The sequence below is a fragment of the Mastomys coucha genome, unplaced genomic scaffold, assembly GCF_008632895.1.
Source record: "Mastomys coucha isolate ucsf_1 unplaced genomic scaffold, UCSF_Mcou_1 pScaffold23, whole genome shotgun sequence".
In the NCBI taxonomy this organism is placed as follows: domain Eukaryota; kingdom Metazoa; phylum Chordata; class Mammalia; order Rodentia; family Muridae; genus Mastomys; species Mastomys coucha.
The window spans coordinates 47,627,258-47,645,054 of record NW_022196906.1 but is presented as its reverse complement, the minus strand read 5'-3'; the positions used below and the strand labels follow the sequence as shown (position 1 = coordinate 47,645,054).

The 17,797-nt window shown below is 39.0% G+C and overlaps 1 protein-coding gene across 2 annotated transcripts in view; it reads left to right on the top strand.

Moving 5' to 3' along the window:
- The window catches only part of Cul5 (cullin 5), a 50,604-nt gene extending 33,745 nt beyond the window's left edge, over nucleotides 1-16,859 (top strand). For both annotated transcript variants that reach the window (XM_031343347.1, XM_031343348.1), the window contains 8 exons: nucleotides 2,218-2,350; nucleotides 5,437-5,568; nucleotides 7,306-7,429; nucleotides 7,774-7,949; nucleotides 8,589-8,750; nucleotides 9,554-9,672; nucleotides 10,417-10,540; nucleotides 13,443-16,859. In XM_031343347.1, the coding sequence (XP_031199207.1) occupies nucleotides 2,218-2,350; nucleotides 5,437-5,568; nucleotides 7,306-7,429; nucleotides 7,774-7,949; nucleotides 8,589-8,750; nucleotides 9,554-9,672; nucleotides 10,417-10,540; nucleotides 13,443-13,637 (1,165 nt within the window). In that variant the 3' untranslated portion in view covers nucleotides 13,638-16,859. The remainder of the gene's footprint in view (nucleotides 1-2,217; nucleotides 2,351-5,436; nucleotides 5,569-7,305; nucleotides 7,430-7,773; nucleotides 7,950-8,588; nucleotides 8,751-9,553; nucleotides 9,673-10,416; nucleotides 10,541-13,442) is intronic.
- Nucleotides 16,860-17,797: the final 938 nt, after the last annotated feature.

The window sequence follows — 17,797 nt, the reverse complement described above, 5'->3', positions numbered from 1 at the left end:
ATCTGACCAGCTCATAAAAAGGGTTTTAATGTAAACTTTGAATTACCATTTTTAACACATGATCCCCTTAATAGAACATCTGTCTACCAAGTATGAGGCCCTTGTTTGATCTCCAGCTCAGAAGGAAGTAAACAGGTGAATTGGTAAGGGAAAACACGCACCATGAAGCAGAAGAGAGAGACATCTGGAGAAGGAAGGGGGAGCAACTAGTTGGAGCTGGGATGGGAGATGCTCAAAATGTCAAAAAAAAGCCTATTAGTGAGCCTACACAATGGTTCACAGTTGAAGAGCCAGACAATCTTGAGTTCAGTCCTAGAGATCCCACATGGTAGATAAGAGCTACCTCCTAAAACTGTCCTCTGACTGCCATGTACCTACCACACACAATAACGGGATTAATTAAATAAAAGGAATCATTACTTTCCTATACTAATTTAAACCATAAGTTAAAAGGAAAATAAGTCTCTTTGTAAAGTGAATTGGTTCATGCTAAGTAAAATTTAGAGAAAATGAAAACTAGAATTTGGACTACTAGGGGGCTAGAGAGATGGCTTAGTGGTTAAGAGCACTGGCTGCTCTTCCAGAGGTCCTGAGTTCAATTCCCAGCAACCACATGGTGGCTCACAACCATCTATCCTGGGATCTGATGCCCTTTTCTGCAGGTATACATAAAGATAGAGCATTCATGTACATACAATAAATAAATCTTAAAAAGAATTTGGACTACTAATAAATTTGACTTAGGTATAGCATCCCTTTTACAGTTGATAGCTGAAAATTAGCATTTCATGGAAATTTGGTGTGTGGTCTGTTCCTTTAATTTAGCACTCCAGAGAGTAAAGTGAGAGAGAGGATCTTGAGTTTGAGACCAATCTGGACTTTGTAGATCCTGTCTTCAAAAATAATAAAAGAACACTCTTTTAATCTGAGCACTGCAGAGGCAGAGGCAGGAAGATAACTTGAATTTGAGGCCAGCCTAGCCTGCAAAATGAGTTCCAGGAAAGCCAAGATTATACAGAGAAACTCCGTAAACAATAAAAACAAACAAGCAAGCAAACAAATATAACAAAGAAAAAATAGAGGCTGGTGAGATGGCTCAGCGGGTAAGAGTACTGGCTGCTCTTACGAAGGTCCTGAGTTTGGATCCTTACGAAGGTCCTGAGTTCGGATCTCAGCAACCACATGGTGGCTTACAACCACCTGTAATGAGATCTACTGCCCTCTTCTGGTGCGTCTGAAGACAGCTGCAGTATATTATGCCAGAGGGAGCAGGGCCAGAGCCATCCTCTGTTCAATTCCCAGCAGCCATATGATGGCTCACAGCCATCTGTACAGCTACAGTGTACTCATACACATAAAATAAATAAATCGTAAATCTTAAAAATTAATGTGAAAGAAGAAAAGATTTATTGTGTTTTGTCAGCTCATGATGGCAGGGAGGGTGTAACAGCAGATTGATTATATCACAGCTAATAGGAAATATTGATACCAGTAATAGGCCAAGGAAGATACAGCATTGAAGAATGCCCATGCCTACACCTGACCTGGTGACCTACTTCCTGAATGACCTACATCCTATCACAGCTGATAGGAAATATTGACACCAGTAATAAGCCAGGGAAGATACAGCATTGAAGAATGCCCATGCCTACACTTGACCTGGTGACCTACTTCCTGAATGAGGCCATGGTCCAGTAGTCTCTTCACAATTTGAATCCATAACAGATGATACAAGAGACTAATCCTAACTGGAAACAACCCCCTCACAGATAAACCCATCAGTGTACTTTACTAACACAGGTGTTTCTCAGTGAAATCAAGTTGGCAATCAAGATTCATTTACCACTAAGTGTAAACTTGTAGTAGCATCCAGATTACTTAGGCACTCACTTGTGAGGAGGAAATAAGTGGTTGATGCTAGGCCTGTGCTTCTGCTGAGAAGAACTGGAGTGAAGTGCATGCAGGAAGAGATCTGTAACACAACTGCAGCACAGGTTGAGCATGTTCGGTTCGTACTTGGATTAAAGTGATCACCTCTTCCCATGCAGAGTGAGGGGTGAACCCTCTTGTTTGTGTCCTCATGATTCTCACACACACAGTGCCATTGCCAGCTCTCCATCACCAGTGTGCTGTGGAGACAAAGAAAAATCACTTTCCAGGCAGATGTTTAGGTGATTGTCCTATTCCGGTAAAGGACAGCTACTTTTTCTTTTCTAGAGTGGGGTTGAAAACTCAGCCTGAGTCAAAATGCCCTGAGTTGCTTGCCAATTACTGTGACATGTTGTTAAGGAAAACACCATTAAGCAAGAAGCTAACCTCTGAGGAGATTGAAGCAAAGCTTAAAGAAGTGGTGAGTACATTTTTTATTTTACCTCTTTATCAGTAAATATTTATTTTCTCTATTAGGTAAGGAAAATGTTTGTATCCAGATTACTGTCCACCAACAAAGGAGGCATTGCAATGTCATCTAGGGACCCATATACATTCATACAGGAAAACAAGTCAAGGAGGGTGTAGTCCTATAGCATGCTCAGTTCAGTAAGTCTAACCAGGAAGGAAATAGAGCTGGCATGCTTGGGGGTATTTCAGTGTGTCAGCCAAGGTATGAAGCATATATGGGAAGCATTGAAATGGGGCCTGCCCCGCTTGTGTCTTTCGAGTGCTGTCCTGGAATGGGTGTGTTCACTTTTCTGTAGAAGTTTTAGTTGTGCCTATAAGGAGAGTATGATTATCCTGTCTAAGGCAGTGCTGTCCTTCTGAGAAGGACAAATAGATACTTTGCTACATTTCATGTTCTTAAATAAGCTTCTGTTGATCGCTCAGTGGAGTGGAGTGCTTGCTGTGCAAGCATGAGGACCTGAAGCTTTGTGTGCTAGTGTGCAGCTGTGACCCAGCACTGGGGGTGAGCATGTGGTGCCAGACAGGTAGAGTACAGGGCTCACTGACTAACCAGTCTTGCTGAGCCAGTGAGCTCTAGCTTCAGTGGAAAACCCTGTCTCAAACATTAAGGTGAACTGGAGAGATGATCTGCAGCACCAAGTTCTCACAAGATCTGACTTCCACAGGTTCTACATGGAGGAACACTATATATAATGTTACATGTAATATAAAAATATAGTTTATATACATAAAATAAGGTTCAGAGAAATAGAGGAAGGTGCCAGATGTCAACCTCTAGCCTCCATAACACACACATACAGACTCCACACAGATAGAAATGTATTGATTTCTAAATATTGTAACATTTTACAGTCTAACACACTTCATAAGGTATCTAGTTATACTTAAAAATTTTTATTCACTGGATGGTGGTGGGGCACACCTTTAATCCTAGCACTTGGGAGGCAGAGGCAGACAGATTTCTTAGTTTGAGGTCAGCCTGGTCTACAGAGTGAGTTCCAGGACAGCCAGGGCTACACAGAGAAACCCTGTCTCGAAAAGAACAAAAAAAAAACACACACACAAAAATTTATTCAATGCTTTCACGAAAAGAAAATATCATCTATTTATTCCTAATTTTGTGTGTGTGTGTGTGTGTGTGTGTGTGTGTGTGTGTGCGTGTGTGCATGCCTTTTCCTGCATGTGGATGCTTTGCTTGCCTGTGTGTGGTGTTAGAGATGAACTTGGGCCTATACATGTTAAGCAAGCACTATCTTATTTAATTACATCTCCAGTCCTGTGTTTTTAAGAACAGTTCTCTCCGATGTTGCTCGTTGACCTTGTCATTATCAACCTGCCTCTTTCTCCTGAGTGCTGGATTATAGGCATGCATCTCCTGGCTTTTTTCTTTAATTAAATTTTTTTTATTAATTGCTTTTTTTATTTACATTCCAAATGTTGCCCGCCTTCCTGCCCCCCCCCCTCCCCAAGAATTCTTCACTCTACCCCTCCTTTGCCCTTCCCTGGGGTATCAAGACAGGAGTAGGTGCCTCCTCTCCCACTGAGGCCAGACAAGGGAGTCCTCTACTACATATGTGCCGGGGGCCACAGACCAGCCCATATGCTCTTTGGTTGGTGCCTTAGTCTCTGGGAGCTCCCAGGGTTCTGGGTTAGTTGTTACTGTTGGTCTTCCTATGGGGTTGCAGTCAACTCCTTCAATCCTTCCTCTCACTCTTCTATAGGGGTTCCCTACCTTAGTCCAGTGATTGGCTGTAAGTATCTGCATCTGTCTCAGTCAGCTGCTGGTAGAGCCTCTCAGAGAACAGCCATGCTAGGCTCCCGTCTGCAAGCACAACATGGCATCAGCAATAATGTTGGGGTTTGGTCTTGCATAGGGGATGGATCCCAAGTTGGGTCTTTCATTGGATGCTTTTTCTTCAATATCTGCTCCATTTCTTGTCCCTGTATTTCTTTTAGTTAGGATCAATTCTGGGTCAAAAATTTTGAAGGTAGGTTTGCCTCCTCCACTGGGGCCCTCCCTGTCTATCTACTGGAGGTGATCTGTTCAGGTTCTCTCTCCCGACTGTTAGGCGTTTCAGCTCAGGCCATCCTCATTGAGTCCTGGAGACCTCTTACGTCCCAGTTCTCTGGGACTTTCTAGAGCCCCCCCCCCCCCCACATTCCTGGCTTCTTTCTTGATGCATTAGTTTATTAAAGATGGTTTCTATTAAAGAATAAAAAAATAGGTAGAGTTTTTTGTGTTTGTGTGTGGGGGGGGAATGAGAATAGATAAAAATAAGTTTTTGTGTGCATTAGTGTTTTAGTTCCCATGCATGTCTGTGTGAGGATGTCATATTCCCTGAACTGCAGTTACAGTTGTGAAGTGCCATCTGGGTGCTAGGAATTGAACTTGGGTCCTTTGGAAGAGGACTAGTGCTCTTAACTGCTGAGCCATCTCTAGTTTCATGGGTCCTCCAGGTTGGTTGTTAGTAACATTTAAGCCCAGGAATGCAGAGAGGTGGGTAAAATGAGAGAAATATTACACAAGTACAGACAGAAAGGCCTAGGGAGATGATTGATGTCACAAAGGAATAGATTAAGATGTGTTGAGAAATCACAACTAGTTTTCCTGTAAGGTCTTACCACATTTATATACAATATGAAAATTTTGGATTAGTAGGAACTAAAAGACTAGTTGGTTTAAAGTCTCAAGTATGTAGCTAGACATAGTGCTGCATCTTTAATCCTAATACTCAGGAGGCAAAGGTAGGTAGGTGGATCTCTGGGTTTGAAGCCAGACTGGTATATGTTGAGTTCCAGGACATACCCTGCCATAAAAATAACCGAATAAATGAGTAGAAGCAAAATTTGCAGTAGAACAGATTAGCTGTTGAAGCAGTTACTAGAATTAGTTTCTCAGAGATGAGTAATCTAATAGGCCTATCTGTGCATGTCTTTGTAAATCTCTTCATCTTTGCTGTTGGAGATATAGAAAGGTCTACATGAAAGAAGTGGCTGAGTCTATAAGACTTTAAAGTATCCTTGTCTTCTCTGCAGCTCCTGGTCCTTAAATATGTACAGAACAAAGACGTTTTTATGAGGTACCACAAAGCTCATCTTACCCGACGTCTCATATTAGACATCTCTGCTGATAGTGAGATTGAAGAAAACATGGTAGAGTGGCTAAGAGTAAGTACAATTTTTTAAAAATTTTATTGGTGGTGTGGTCTGTTAAATAGGCACCTCCCTGTTTTCTCCCAGGTTAGTGTAAGTAGAAGAGAAAACATCTAGATAGGTACGAGTTTCTTATTAAATAGAAATGCCAGTGTGGTGGAGGTTCAAAGGCTATTGCAGAGAGATATGGACGGCCCAGAAGTGTGTACTAGGGAGTTAAGGTGGAGGGAAGAAGCAGCTGAAGAGAATCAAATTTGGTGGGTGGCAAAAGTCAGCAGAAACAAATAATCCATATATATCTTAGGACAGTCAGATCAGCAGCTTGGTTGGTTAGGAGCTGCTGAGTTCCTTAGGGAGGGAACTCATTTAAGTCACTGCTATAGTTTCTACAAAAGATGAATGAAAATGAAAGAAGGAAGGAAGGAAGGAAGGAAGGAAGGAAGGAAGGAAGGAAGGAAGGAAGGAAGAAAGAGAGAAAGAAAAGGAAAGGATGTGACTGCTGGGTATGGTAGAGGTGAAAGTTTATTGAAGACAAAAGAGAGACACAGCCAGATGCAGACACACCTGGGAGAGTCCAAAGTGGTCCTGACCCTGAGCCTTGTGAAGAGAGAGGGAGGTGAAGGGAGAGACTGGAGCCAGATTTAGCCGCCAGGAGGCCAAAGGTATAAAATGGGTTAGGCTAACCAAAATGTCTGGAATAGGGGACAGGGTGTGCCCTCCACGTCCTTTGTTGAGTAGGGGCTGAAGGATGCTAGGGGAACTCAGGCCAAGTCTGCTTTGATATGTTAAATAAGTATCTCAGATATGTTAAATAGGCATATCAGTTGACTGTCCTGGATTTGAAATTTAACACGCTCTAAGGATAGTTTGCCGCTCTAAGGATAGTTTGCCGGAATCTATTCTCTCCTACCTTAGCAGGTATTGAACTCAGATGATCAGTCCTTTCAACTAGCACCTTGCCGGGTGGTGGTGGCACACCTTTAATCCCAGCACTTGGGAGGCAGAAGCAGGCGGATTTCTGAGTTTGAGGTCAGCCTGGTCTACAGAGTGAGTTCCAGGACAGTCAGGGCTACACAGAGAAACCTTGTCTCGAAAAAACCAAAAAAAAAAAAAAAAAAAAAGAATATATAGTAAAATATATAAATAGTAGTATCTAATAAAGTGAATTTTCTTAATTAATTTTAATCCTGTTTGCTTTTTACTGTTGTACTTTCATTTCCACCCACTCTCAATTCTAACTGATTTTACTTAAGTAGTATCCAGGACAAATCAGCAACTTTTTTTTTAGCCATGTCTGGTAAGAAATGCTTAACTATAGACATATTTGTAAATAAGTAGTAACCATTGTAATTTTTTAAGAAGCTGGGAGTGGTAGTTCATAACTGTAAATTGAGGAAATGAAGGCTTAGAGGATCATCTTCCTCTAATTTGTCAAGGTCATCCTGATAAATGTGTTAGTTCTTACTAGTTAGGGGCCTAGCCCAAAGACCCTGAGGCATGCTATGACTGAGCTGTACCAGTGACATTCTTCTGTCATTTGTCCTGAGGTGTAGGTTGCAGTCCATGCCAACACATTTATTTTAGTGTCAACAGTAGTTGAGTTGGGAGCTGATTTTTTTCACACTGTGTTAATTGAAATCCGTGCATACTGGAACTGAACAAAGCAAGAGTACCACAGCTACTGTCTATTTTCTACATATGATAGTACTATACTATGTACAATGATCACCTGTCTGTCTTTGATTTTCATAGGAAGTTGGCATGCCAGCAGATTATGTGAACAAGCTTGCTAGAATGTTTCAGGACATAAAAGTATCTGAAGACTTGAACCAAGCTTTTAAGGAAATGCACAAAAATAATAAATTGGCATTACCAGGTATTATTTATAATTACATATAAGTATATTTTTAAGCTTAAGAAAAGAATCTTTTTCTTTTAACAAAATCTTCTTTCTTAAACAAGATTTTGGGGGCTGGTGAGATGGCTTAGCAGGTAAGAGCACTGACTGCTCTTCCTAAGGTCCTGAGTTTGAATCCCAGCAACCACATGGTGGCTCACAACCACCCATAATGAGATCTGATGCCCTCTTCTGGTGTGTCTGAAGTCAGCTACAGTGTACTTATGTATAATAATAGTAAATAAATCTTTTTTAAAAAAAAGATTTTATACCAAGTTTTAAATTGTCTCAATATTTATAATTTCTGATTTTCTTACCTGCAGCTGATTCAGTTAATATAAAGATTTTGAATGCTGGTGCCTGGTCTAGAAGCTCTGAGAAAGTCTTTGTCTCACTTCCTACTGAACTGGAGGATTTGATACCTGAAGTAGAAGAATTTTACAAAAAAAATCATAGTGGTAGAAAATTACATTGGCACCATCTTATGTCAAACGGAATTGTAAGTAATGGGCTGTCAGTTTGGGTATTAGTAGAAAGAGATACTTAAGGACTGGAAGATGTTTCAGTGCTTAGGAACTCTGCTTTTCCAGAGGCTCTGGATTCAGTTCCAGGCAACCACTTAGCAGCTCACATCTTTATAACTTCAATCCCAAAGAGATTTGATGCCGTCTTTTGGCCTCTATAGGTACTACACATATGTGGTGCAAAGGCACATATGCAAGCAAAGCACCCATACATGTAAAATAAAATAAAGAGCAAAAAAAAAAAAACAAGAACAGTGTAGTGTTCAGGACTGTAGTTTTCATCAGTGTGTCGCTTACCAAACAAATGCTCTTGACAGTAGAATCCACTCTGATCCCAACTCTGTCTTCCTGCAAAAAGGAGGGAAAGAAGGGAGAGCCTTCTTTAAAGGCAACTGATAAACTTTTTCCTCACCATTTCTACTTCAAACACATTGGACAGGATGAAGTCACATGACCACATTGAGCTGTAGGGAAATCTGGGAGATGCATGTATGTGTGCTAAGTGAGGAAGAATGAGTCTTGGGAACAAACTAGCAGTTTCATTTTTCCCGTAGTATCTTATGTGCATTTATTAAGTATATGAGTTACTTATTAAAGCCCATTATTTATTACAGATAACATTTAAAAATGAAGTAGGTCAGTATGATTTGGAAGTAACCACGTTTCAGTTGGCTGTGTTGTTTGCATGGAACCAAAGGCCTAGAGAGAAAATCAGCTTTGAAAATCTAAAACTTGCAACGGAACTCCCTGATGCTGAACTTAGAAGGACTTTATGGGTTTGTTTTATTTTCTATTTGGCTTTGTTTTTAAAATAGCATTGTGTCACATAGCTAGGAATATGTGGTTGGCTTTTAAAATTGGATTTTTGGTGCTGGATTTTTTAAATCCGGGGCCTTGTACACATTAAGCATACATTCTACCACTGAAATTTAACTCATGATACTCCAAATATCACTTTCAACACAAAATGTACAATATTGAGGAATTTATATAAAACAATATGAAAAGAGGCTAATTACCGAAGTAGAAGAGGAAAGAGGAAGAGGGAGAGGTTGAGCTGGGGTTAAATATGTTTCTGGATCCCAACAAAAGCGTACACTACAGTAATTTTTATAACCAAAGTATGTTCAAAGATTTTTATTATCAAATAAATGAGTTAGTTCTTAACTGTGCTAATGATATTCTTGATTATAACCGCATTTAATTCTGACTCTGTAATATGGATTCCAGAATAAACTGTTTCCAGTGGACAAAACTGCCTATATATTACTGGCAGATGGATTACTGTAGTTCTGTATGTCATCCTAGTTGCTTATGTCACTATATGTAGTAAGAGAACATTTATTGCTTTCTCTGAGCCAGCTCTTTCCTTTCCCCTCTTCATTATACATTTACATTGTCATGTCTGGAGATACTACATAAAAATTTGGATTGTGATTCTGTACGTGTACATATGTAATTTACTGCATGAGTTTGGGTTATAGATTGTTTAGAAGATATTTTTGCCTGTGTGGGAGAGTTGAACTATCATTCCATATAGCTCACTGTGTTAACTGTTTTGTTTTCTTTTTCTTCGTAGTCTTTAGTAGCTTTTCCCAAGCTCAAACGGCAAGTTTTGCTGTATGACCCTCAGGTCAACTCTCCCAAAGACTTCACAGAAGGCACCGTCTTCTCCGTGAACCAGGACTTCAGCTTAATGTAAGGACGCCCGCTCTGCGTGCCGTGGGCCATTGCAGTGCTCTTCTTATTAGAGTGACTGTTTGTCTTATGTGATATTAAAGACAGTAAGTGAATAGTATCACTAAATCTGCTGTCATTTCATGTTTTAATTAAAAAGTAAAGACCAGACCGGGTGGTGGTGGTGGCGGCGCACGCCTTTAATCCCAGCACTTGGGCGGCAGAGGCAGGTGGATTTCTGAGTTCGAGGCCAGCCTGGTCTACAGAGGGAGTTCCAGGATAGCCAGGGCTATACAGAGAAACCCTGTCTCGAAAAAACAAAACAAAACAAAACAAAAAAAGACCAGAAGGTAGAGGAGCTGGGTAAGGCAGCCTTGTTTAGGCAGAGCTGTTTATCTGAAGACTCAGCCAGATAATGCTGCATAAAACTCTTTCGCTTTAATTATTATTGTTTTCATGGCAATATAATTTATTTTCTTCTGAGGAATGCAGTCACTAGTCAGCAGAGGTTATATCTTGTTTGAAAGAATCACGTTTTTTTAAAAACATTTTTGTTTGAAACAGGCACCCTTGCCTCAAACCAATCAAGACCCTTCCCTCACTAGGGTTGCAGGTGACTCTAGACCATGTGGCACCAGCATAGGCATAGGGATTGCTTAAAGCAAAGCTGTATATTGTTGATACTTAACCTTTAAACAGCTCTGAATGTCTAAACCTTCAGACATTGCTGTAATGAATGTTTAACACTTTCATATTTTTTTGTAGAAAAAATGCAAAAGTACAGAAAAGGGGAAAAATCAATTTGATTGGACGCTTGCAGCTCACAACAGAACGAATGAGAGAAGAAGAAAATGAAGGGATAGTTCAACTAAGAATATTAAGAACCCAGGTTTGTATAGAGGGAAAAAATGTCTGAATTTTTAAAAGCTTCTTTGGAAAAAAAAAAACCTTCAAAGTTGGACATTGTGACACATTCTTTTAACCTCTGGAATTAAAGGCAGACAGATCTCTGTGAGTTTAAGGCCTAGTCTATAGAGGATTTCAGCACAGCCAAGGCTACCTCGAGAGACCCTGCCTCTAAAAAGAAACCAAACAAAACGCTTCAAACATTGAATTAAAAGCCATGAAAGTTATTTATTCATAAATAAGAGCTAATGCTCATTTTATTAGTAATTAAAAATTAAATTAATGTAATTATTACTGCTACCAGAAATGCTCTTATGGATTGAAGGTTTCTAATAAATTCTGACGTAGCCTTTGGATAAAACCTTGTTTTGTACTTATGTCATTTTTTGATACCCAGCTGAATAAATAAATGTGTCTTAGCAATAATTTAGAATTTGTAGAATTCAAGTATTTAAAATTTAATTTTGAAATGTAATGTGCCCATAGGAAATTTGTTTTATTTAGAACAAAAAAGCATTATCAGATGTATTTTCCTTTGAAAAATGTGTTAAAATTAGGATTATGATGGCTTCTGAACATTATAAAAATATTTATTACTAGAAAGATAAGATGGCTCAGTTTATGATTTGACACCAAGCTGAGCACTGGCCCTGTCTTGGGGACCCGCATGGTGGAAGAAGAGAAGAGACTCCTTAAGGAAGCCTTCTCTCATCTCCACCACACGAAAGTAAATACAGTGGAACACAAAAAGTAGAGCTGGTCAGTGATGGCTCCGTAGATAATGTAATTGACAACTTGAATTCAGTTCCAGGAGTTTACTTGATGGAAGGAAGAAACCAGCTCCCACAGTTGTCGTCTGACCTTCGCCTGTGTAGGAGACCAGCACTCCCCTGTGGGCACACATGAGATGTACACATGCAAACAAGCTTTTAAAACTTTGAATGTATTGCAAACTGATAGTTATTTTAATTTTAGAAAAGAGTCTTTTAACAGGACTGCTTTTTTTTTGTTCTGCTCTTACAGTTTTTATTTAATATTATTCAAAATTCTGGCCAGTGCAATACAGTTTGAAGCATAAAGAAAGATTAAAAGTTTTCTTGGTCCTGTAATTTTCACATTCCTGGATGGACAGGCTTACCTTTTCTTTTTCTTTGTATTTTTGATGTAAAATCCTATTTATAATCTGATCAAAAGCCTGGTATCATTGAACAAGGTGACTCATCATCAGGTAACAGAAGCCAAGTGATCTGAGTTTGGTTCCAGGAAGACACTTACAGATGTTCCAGGAGAGCCAGGGCGACACAGAGAAACAAACCCTGCCTCACAAATACCAACCAAGCAACCAGCCAACCAAAAGATGGAAAGAGAGAACTGATTTTAGAAATCTTATGACCTCCACGTGCATGCTATGGCATGTACTTGTAAACATGTAACATATAGTGTATGCACAAAAAAAACTTAAATAAAAAGCCTTGTAACTGGATCTATCATAAATTATCTAGTATCAATGAGAAGATTGTCATGCCTGTACAGGAAAGTTGGAAAGTTGAAGGGATTTTATCCTGTGGAATATTGCTAGGTTCCCAAGCCTATTTGTATTATTAGTATCAGGTGTTAAATACAGTGTCCAGAGGAAATTAGTTCAAGGATTTCCTGCAGGTCCCAGAATCTCTTGTATAATATGTGTAGTAGTTGAATATGCACCCTACAGATTTTATACCATATATTTAAATAATCTCTAGGTCATCATAGCACCCAATAGAGTATAAATGCTATATGACTAGTCATCAAACTGTGATGTTTAGGAGGCAATGTTTAAGTTTGTGTGTTTAATACAGATGCAACTATCATAGGCCTAATTATATTTTTGTGGTTGGTTGGTTAGTTGTTGTTTGTTTCCATTTATCTTTTTTTTGGTTTCCTTTTTGAGACAGAGTTTCTCTGTGTAGCCTTAGTTGTCCTGGAACTCACTTTGTAGACCAGACTGACCTCAAACTCAGAGATCTGACTAGGATTAAAGGCATGGACCACCATCCTCAGCTCATAATTCTATTGTTCATTCAGTCTCTGGGTATGGAGATTACAGATACAGAGAAACAACTGTATCTCTTTTCACATTTCCTTTACTAGTCTCCACTAAGGCACCGATTGCTTTTAGTTGCCTAAAAATATTATGTGAAAAATGTTGATTTCTTTAGAAACATACAGGATCTGTGGTAAATATTGCTATCACTTTATTAGTCTAGTTAATACATAGTGTTTACTGATTTTTAAGAGTAGATACCCATGGTTCTCTTCTGTTATACAAAGATACACCTTAATATTAGAGGCAAATTTGTGTAGGTGGAGCCTTATGTCTTATACATTTATTTGTATGTGTGTGTGATCATATGTATATGTGTAGATCAGAGCACAACTTTTAAGAATTCCTACTATTTTTCCACCATGTTGATCCTCTGGGTTGAACTCAGGTCATCATGCTTGTTTGCAAACAAGTGCCTTTACCAAATGAGCCATCTTAGCAGCACCCTCATATTTGCTCACGACTATCTTTAACTCCAGTTCCAGGGGATCCAATGCTTTTTTTTCCCAGCCTTTTCAGGCAACCGACTTATATGTGGTATATAGTCATACAGGGAGACAAACATTCAAATGCATTATTAATTTTTATAAAACAATAGAGATTATAGGTTAATTTTGGCTTCCTTTACTTTTAAAATCTTTGTAATAAGTGTAATGGGAAAAATTGTAGCTTCTGAATAAGTCTCCAGGTGATTACCTAGGAACTGCTGGACAGTGGGGGTGATGTTAGGGAAAATTACTGGTTTGCTTTGCTCAAACTAATTGAATGTATTAATGTACTTTCATTTTCATTTTTCTCTTAGGAAGCTATCATACAAATAATGAAAATGAGAAAGAAAATTAGCAATGCTCAACTGCAGACTGAATTAGTAGAAATTCTGAAAAACATGTTCTTACCACAGAAGAAAATGATAAAAGAACAAATTGAATGGCTGATCGAGCACAAGTATATCAGGAGAGATGAGGCCGACATCAACACCTTCATATACATGGCGTAGCCAAGCTCCAGCTGCCGCAATCACACATCTGGAGACCTGGGCTGAGATTGTCCCAGTCTGAGCTGGAGGAAGGTTTATTTGGACTTTGAATACATAAATATTAAACTCTGCCTTACCTTACAAAACGACTCTATTTTGCCAGTCACATTAGTTAGCATGATGGCATTCCCTTCATGTTGCACACTCTTTAACAGCATGCTGTTTTGTGGAGAAAATTGCATTCATGAAGAGCCCATTATGAACTTTCAAAGTCAATTCAATTTTTACCCACCTAGAGAAATAACATTTTAGAAGGATGAGGGAGGGGTTCTTTTTGCTTCTTTTATCCCCCTTTCCTCTTCAAAGGAATATACTTGCACAAGGAAGGATTTTCAGATATTCATGCACTGAAAAATGCTGGGGTTTTTTGTTTGGTTGGGGTTTTTTTGTTTTTTTTTTTTGTTTTTTTTTTTTTTTTTTAATGCAATTAAAGCTAGAAGTAGCGCTCAGCTACTTTTGATGCAAAGAGTGAATTGTCAACACTGTGTTGGGCAAGGGCAGGCACACTTTGAAAAGACACATGTGCCAGTGTCGAGTTGTTTGTCAAACACTGCTTTCACTTTAGTGACTGGATCTTAATGGTAACCTGAAAATGGTATTAAATATTTCTACCTTACAAATCCTGATTTTCATTGAGCAGGAGAGTGCTGTTTAGTTATTTGTTGTTAAATGATAAAGATTTGGGATTTTTCCTTTTAAACCTTGTATGGCTGGAGAGCTTGTTTTGAAAACATGAAGTTTATAATGAATGTTGCTTCAGTTAAAAAATGTATGGGTAAAGGTACATCATTGATTGCAGAATCAGAACCTTGAAACAAACATTAAGTGTGTTACTAATACACTTAATACTCATACATCTAATACTTATTATACTGTACTAAGTTTGTTGAAAACAATCCAGAAATATCCTGATACAGTACAGTGAGAAAATTGCTTTTGTAACCTGTAGCATAGAATTATTTGGTGATTGAAAGTGTTGTGATTAGGGATTTACCACCTCAGTTTTCTGGAAAGACATTATTTAAAAGTAATAATTACCTGCCACTTAGCAGGAAGAAAGGTGAGGTTACGACCTGCAACCCGAAAAGCACTCAGAGTTGTTAGTCATAACATGAGCAGCAACCTTGCCAAATATGTATATATATTTATATATTTTAAAAATAAACATTTTTAAAATGTTCAGAGGGCAACACTATCTTGCTCCTCTCAATATCCAGAGCGGTGACTCAGGACTTCTCAGAGCAGTGGGAGTTAGAAACTGAGGACTCAGAAGCTGAAGAGACTTATCCCTGCACGAAGAGTGGCTCCCTGCGGATTCTTACTCAGTGTGGTGCACGTTTTGAGTTTCCTTGCAAATTTTAGAACTTTTGATGTTAAGTAGTATTTTGAAGTATGGTTCTGAAGCTAGCAGAAAATGGAGTGTTGAGAAGCGTACAGTATTATTCTATCACCACAGCGGGCTGCGGATCTGCCCTGCTGCTTAGTAGCTGTGAGCGCCTTGCTGGAAAGAAGTAAAGTATATGTTAGATGTTTAAGGTCTTGATAATTATAGTCATATATCTGTTTTGAAACTCATAGGAAGTTGAAGTGCATGTGTGCTTACCGTCTGCCGTACAGCTCTGAGGCGATGGCTAGAGCAGGCATGAAGAGCAGACTCAGTGCCTGCTCCCTACGACGTGGAGGATGGGACATCCGGAGTCCAGAGGGATAGTTTTATAATGACTGTGACCCTTCTGTTCAATAGCTTGGTGTTGGCAAATTTTCCTGTCCCAATACCAGAATGCCAAAGGAGGAAACAATCAAGGGAAAAATTTTAGGCCATTTCTTAATGTTTAAGATTTGTCATTTTAAACCATACTTTTTCTTAGAACATCTTTGAAATTTCTAATCGCTTTGGTCATTTAAGAATGAGAGCTGTGATGTTTTGATTTATAAAGGCAAACTTAATGCAAAGTGGGTAACACTAAATCCATAGCAAAGTTTTTTATTAAATTTTTATAAAATTTTTAATAGTTAATTATGTCCTAATTGTATTTTGGGGAATGAGCAGCAGTAAATACCACAGACTTAACAGTTCTCATCCTTTTTTTAAAATATATATACAAAATTATAACTACTTTTTGGTGTTTATCAAAACTATTTAGTTGACAAGGTGCCTATACCATTGTTGAGATTTTTCTTTAAATGTTTTATGAATAGATTTGATAATTTAAAGAACTCCTTAAGCAGGGGTTTTCTGAAGGTCCAGAACCACTGACAGTGTCCCCTATTTGACCTCTCCTCTCCCTGAAGACTTCATATTCTTGCTATTTGAGCAGGGCCAACCATGCCACAGGTGAGGGGAGGGAAAGCACAGCTCCCACTCACCTCCAGAGAGGCGTTGATAAGTGAATGGTATGGCAGGCTCCGATTTGAGCACTTGTCTACTTACGGTGGCACCGTCTGTAAAAGCTAACCTGTCGCCATCTCACAGCCAGAGTAAGGAGACAGGGGACAGATTCACACAGTGGAAAGGGTAGACTCATAGATGAGTTAGACAAATGTGAGGTCATCATCATTCTAATAATTTTATAAGGATCCTCAACTAAATTCTTAATTCTCCCAATTTTTACAATTACTGGAAGAGAGGAAGAGATTCCCCAATTTTACGAGCATGTTCATTGAAAGCTCTTACTCTTTGTGCATAAATATTAAAGTCTCCAAAAAGGTGAAATGTTAATCATTCTTATTTTTTTTTAACTCTTCATTAAATTGAATATGATATCATTAGCTCTGCTCCAAGGGCAAATTTTTCAAATTCAGTCTGGGTGAAATATTTGCTAGTTTACGAAAGATTTGCTATCATAAAGTCAAGCTGGCTCTTCTGTTTTTGTGTGAATGACTGGGATGCTGCCACAAGTTGTCCCAAGGTCACAGTTATGAGAGACACATTGTTTGAGAGCGTTCCTGTCATCTACACTATGTGTGGTCTGGAGTTCCTAAGGTGTAGCCTCTCTCTCATCATGACCTGTACAGTTGTGAATGTGCACCACTACATACTGAGATGACACTGTACACTTTTCCAAGGTAGCAGTTTCTGTATGCAGTAGGCTGAAATATTTTGATGAACTGCTTAATTTTTGGATTTTATTTTTTAAGTTGTATAATTTATTTTCTTGCAAAATAAAAATGTAATATAAAACATTTCATCTATCCAGAAAATCTTGATGTTCTATCATAAAAATTTTTACTATTGTAAAAATTTTTGGCAAGCCAGGGCAGTATCATGTACCTTTAATCCCAGCATTCCAGAGACAGGCAGAGGATCTTTGAGTTCAATCAAGATCAACCTGGTGTACTGGTAAGTTCCAGGCCAGTCAGGGCTAGCCTGTCTTTAAAATCAATGAAAATTGTTTCAGTTGGGGTGGGCTGCATCTTGTCGTCCAGCTGCTTGGGGGGATGTGGTAGCTGGTTGTTCAGGCCCAGCTCAAGGCTAACATGGACAAGCATAGTGAGACCGTCTCAATGAAGAACATTTTGTTATGTGTTGGGATATAATAGTAAATTGTAGCTACTATAAAGACCAGAAATAAGACGTGACAGTTGGGTAAATGAACACATGACTTCCAAAAGGCTAGAACTTAAGTTTTTTTGTTTGTTTGTTTGTTTGTTTCACAAAATTTTGTTTAACTGCTTGTGACTGAGCAGTTAAGAGCATTTGCTGCCTTTTCATAGGTCCTGGGTTTAAGTCGAAACACCCACCTGGTGGCTCACAAGTATCCCTAACTCCAGTTTCAAGGATCCTATGTCCTTTTTAATTCCTCTGTGGCCACCAGGCATACATTTGGAAGATAGATGTGCATGCAGGCAAAATCACTCAGACGGATCTTCTTTGTCTTTAAATCACAGAGGTCTCAAATAATGGTGAGCTTCAAGGTCTTACAAAAACAGCAAGATTGAATCACAAAAACCAGGGCAGAACTTAATTGGAGAAGCCAGCCAGGTGTTACATGCCTGGACTCCAGCCCAGGGGAGGCTGGGGCTCGGGCAGTGATAGCATTGCAAGGTCAAGGCCAGCCTGGTCTACAGTGAGCTTCAGGCCAGTTAGGGCCTTGACAAAACCACGACTCAGAAAAAGACCC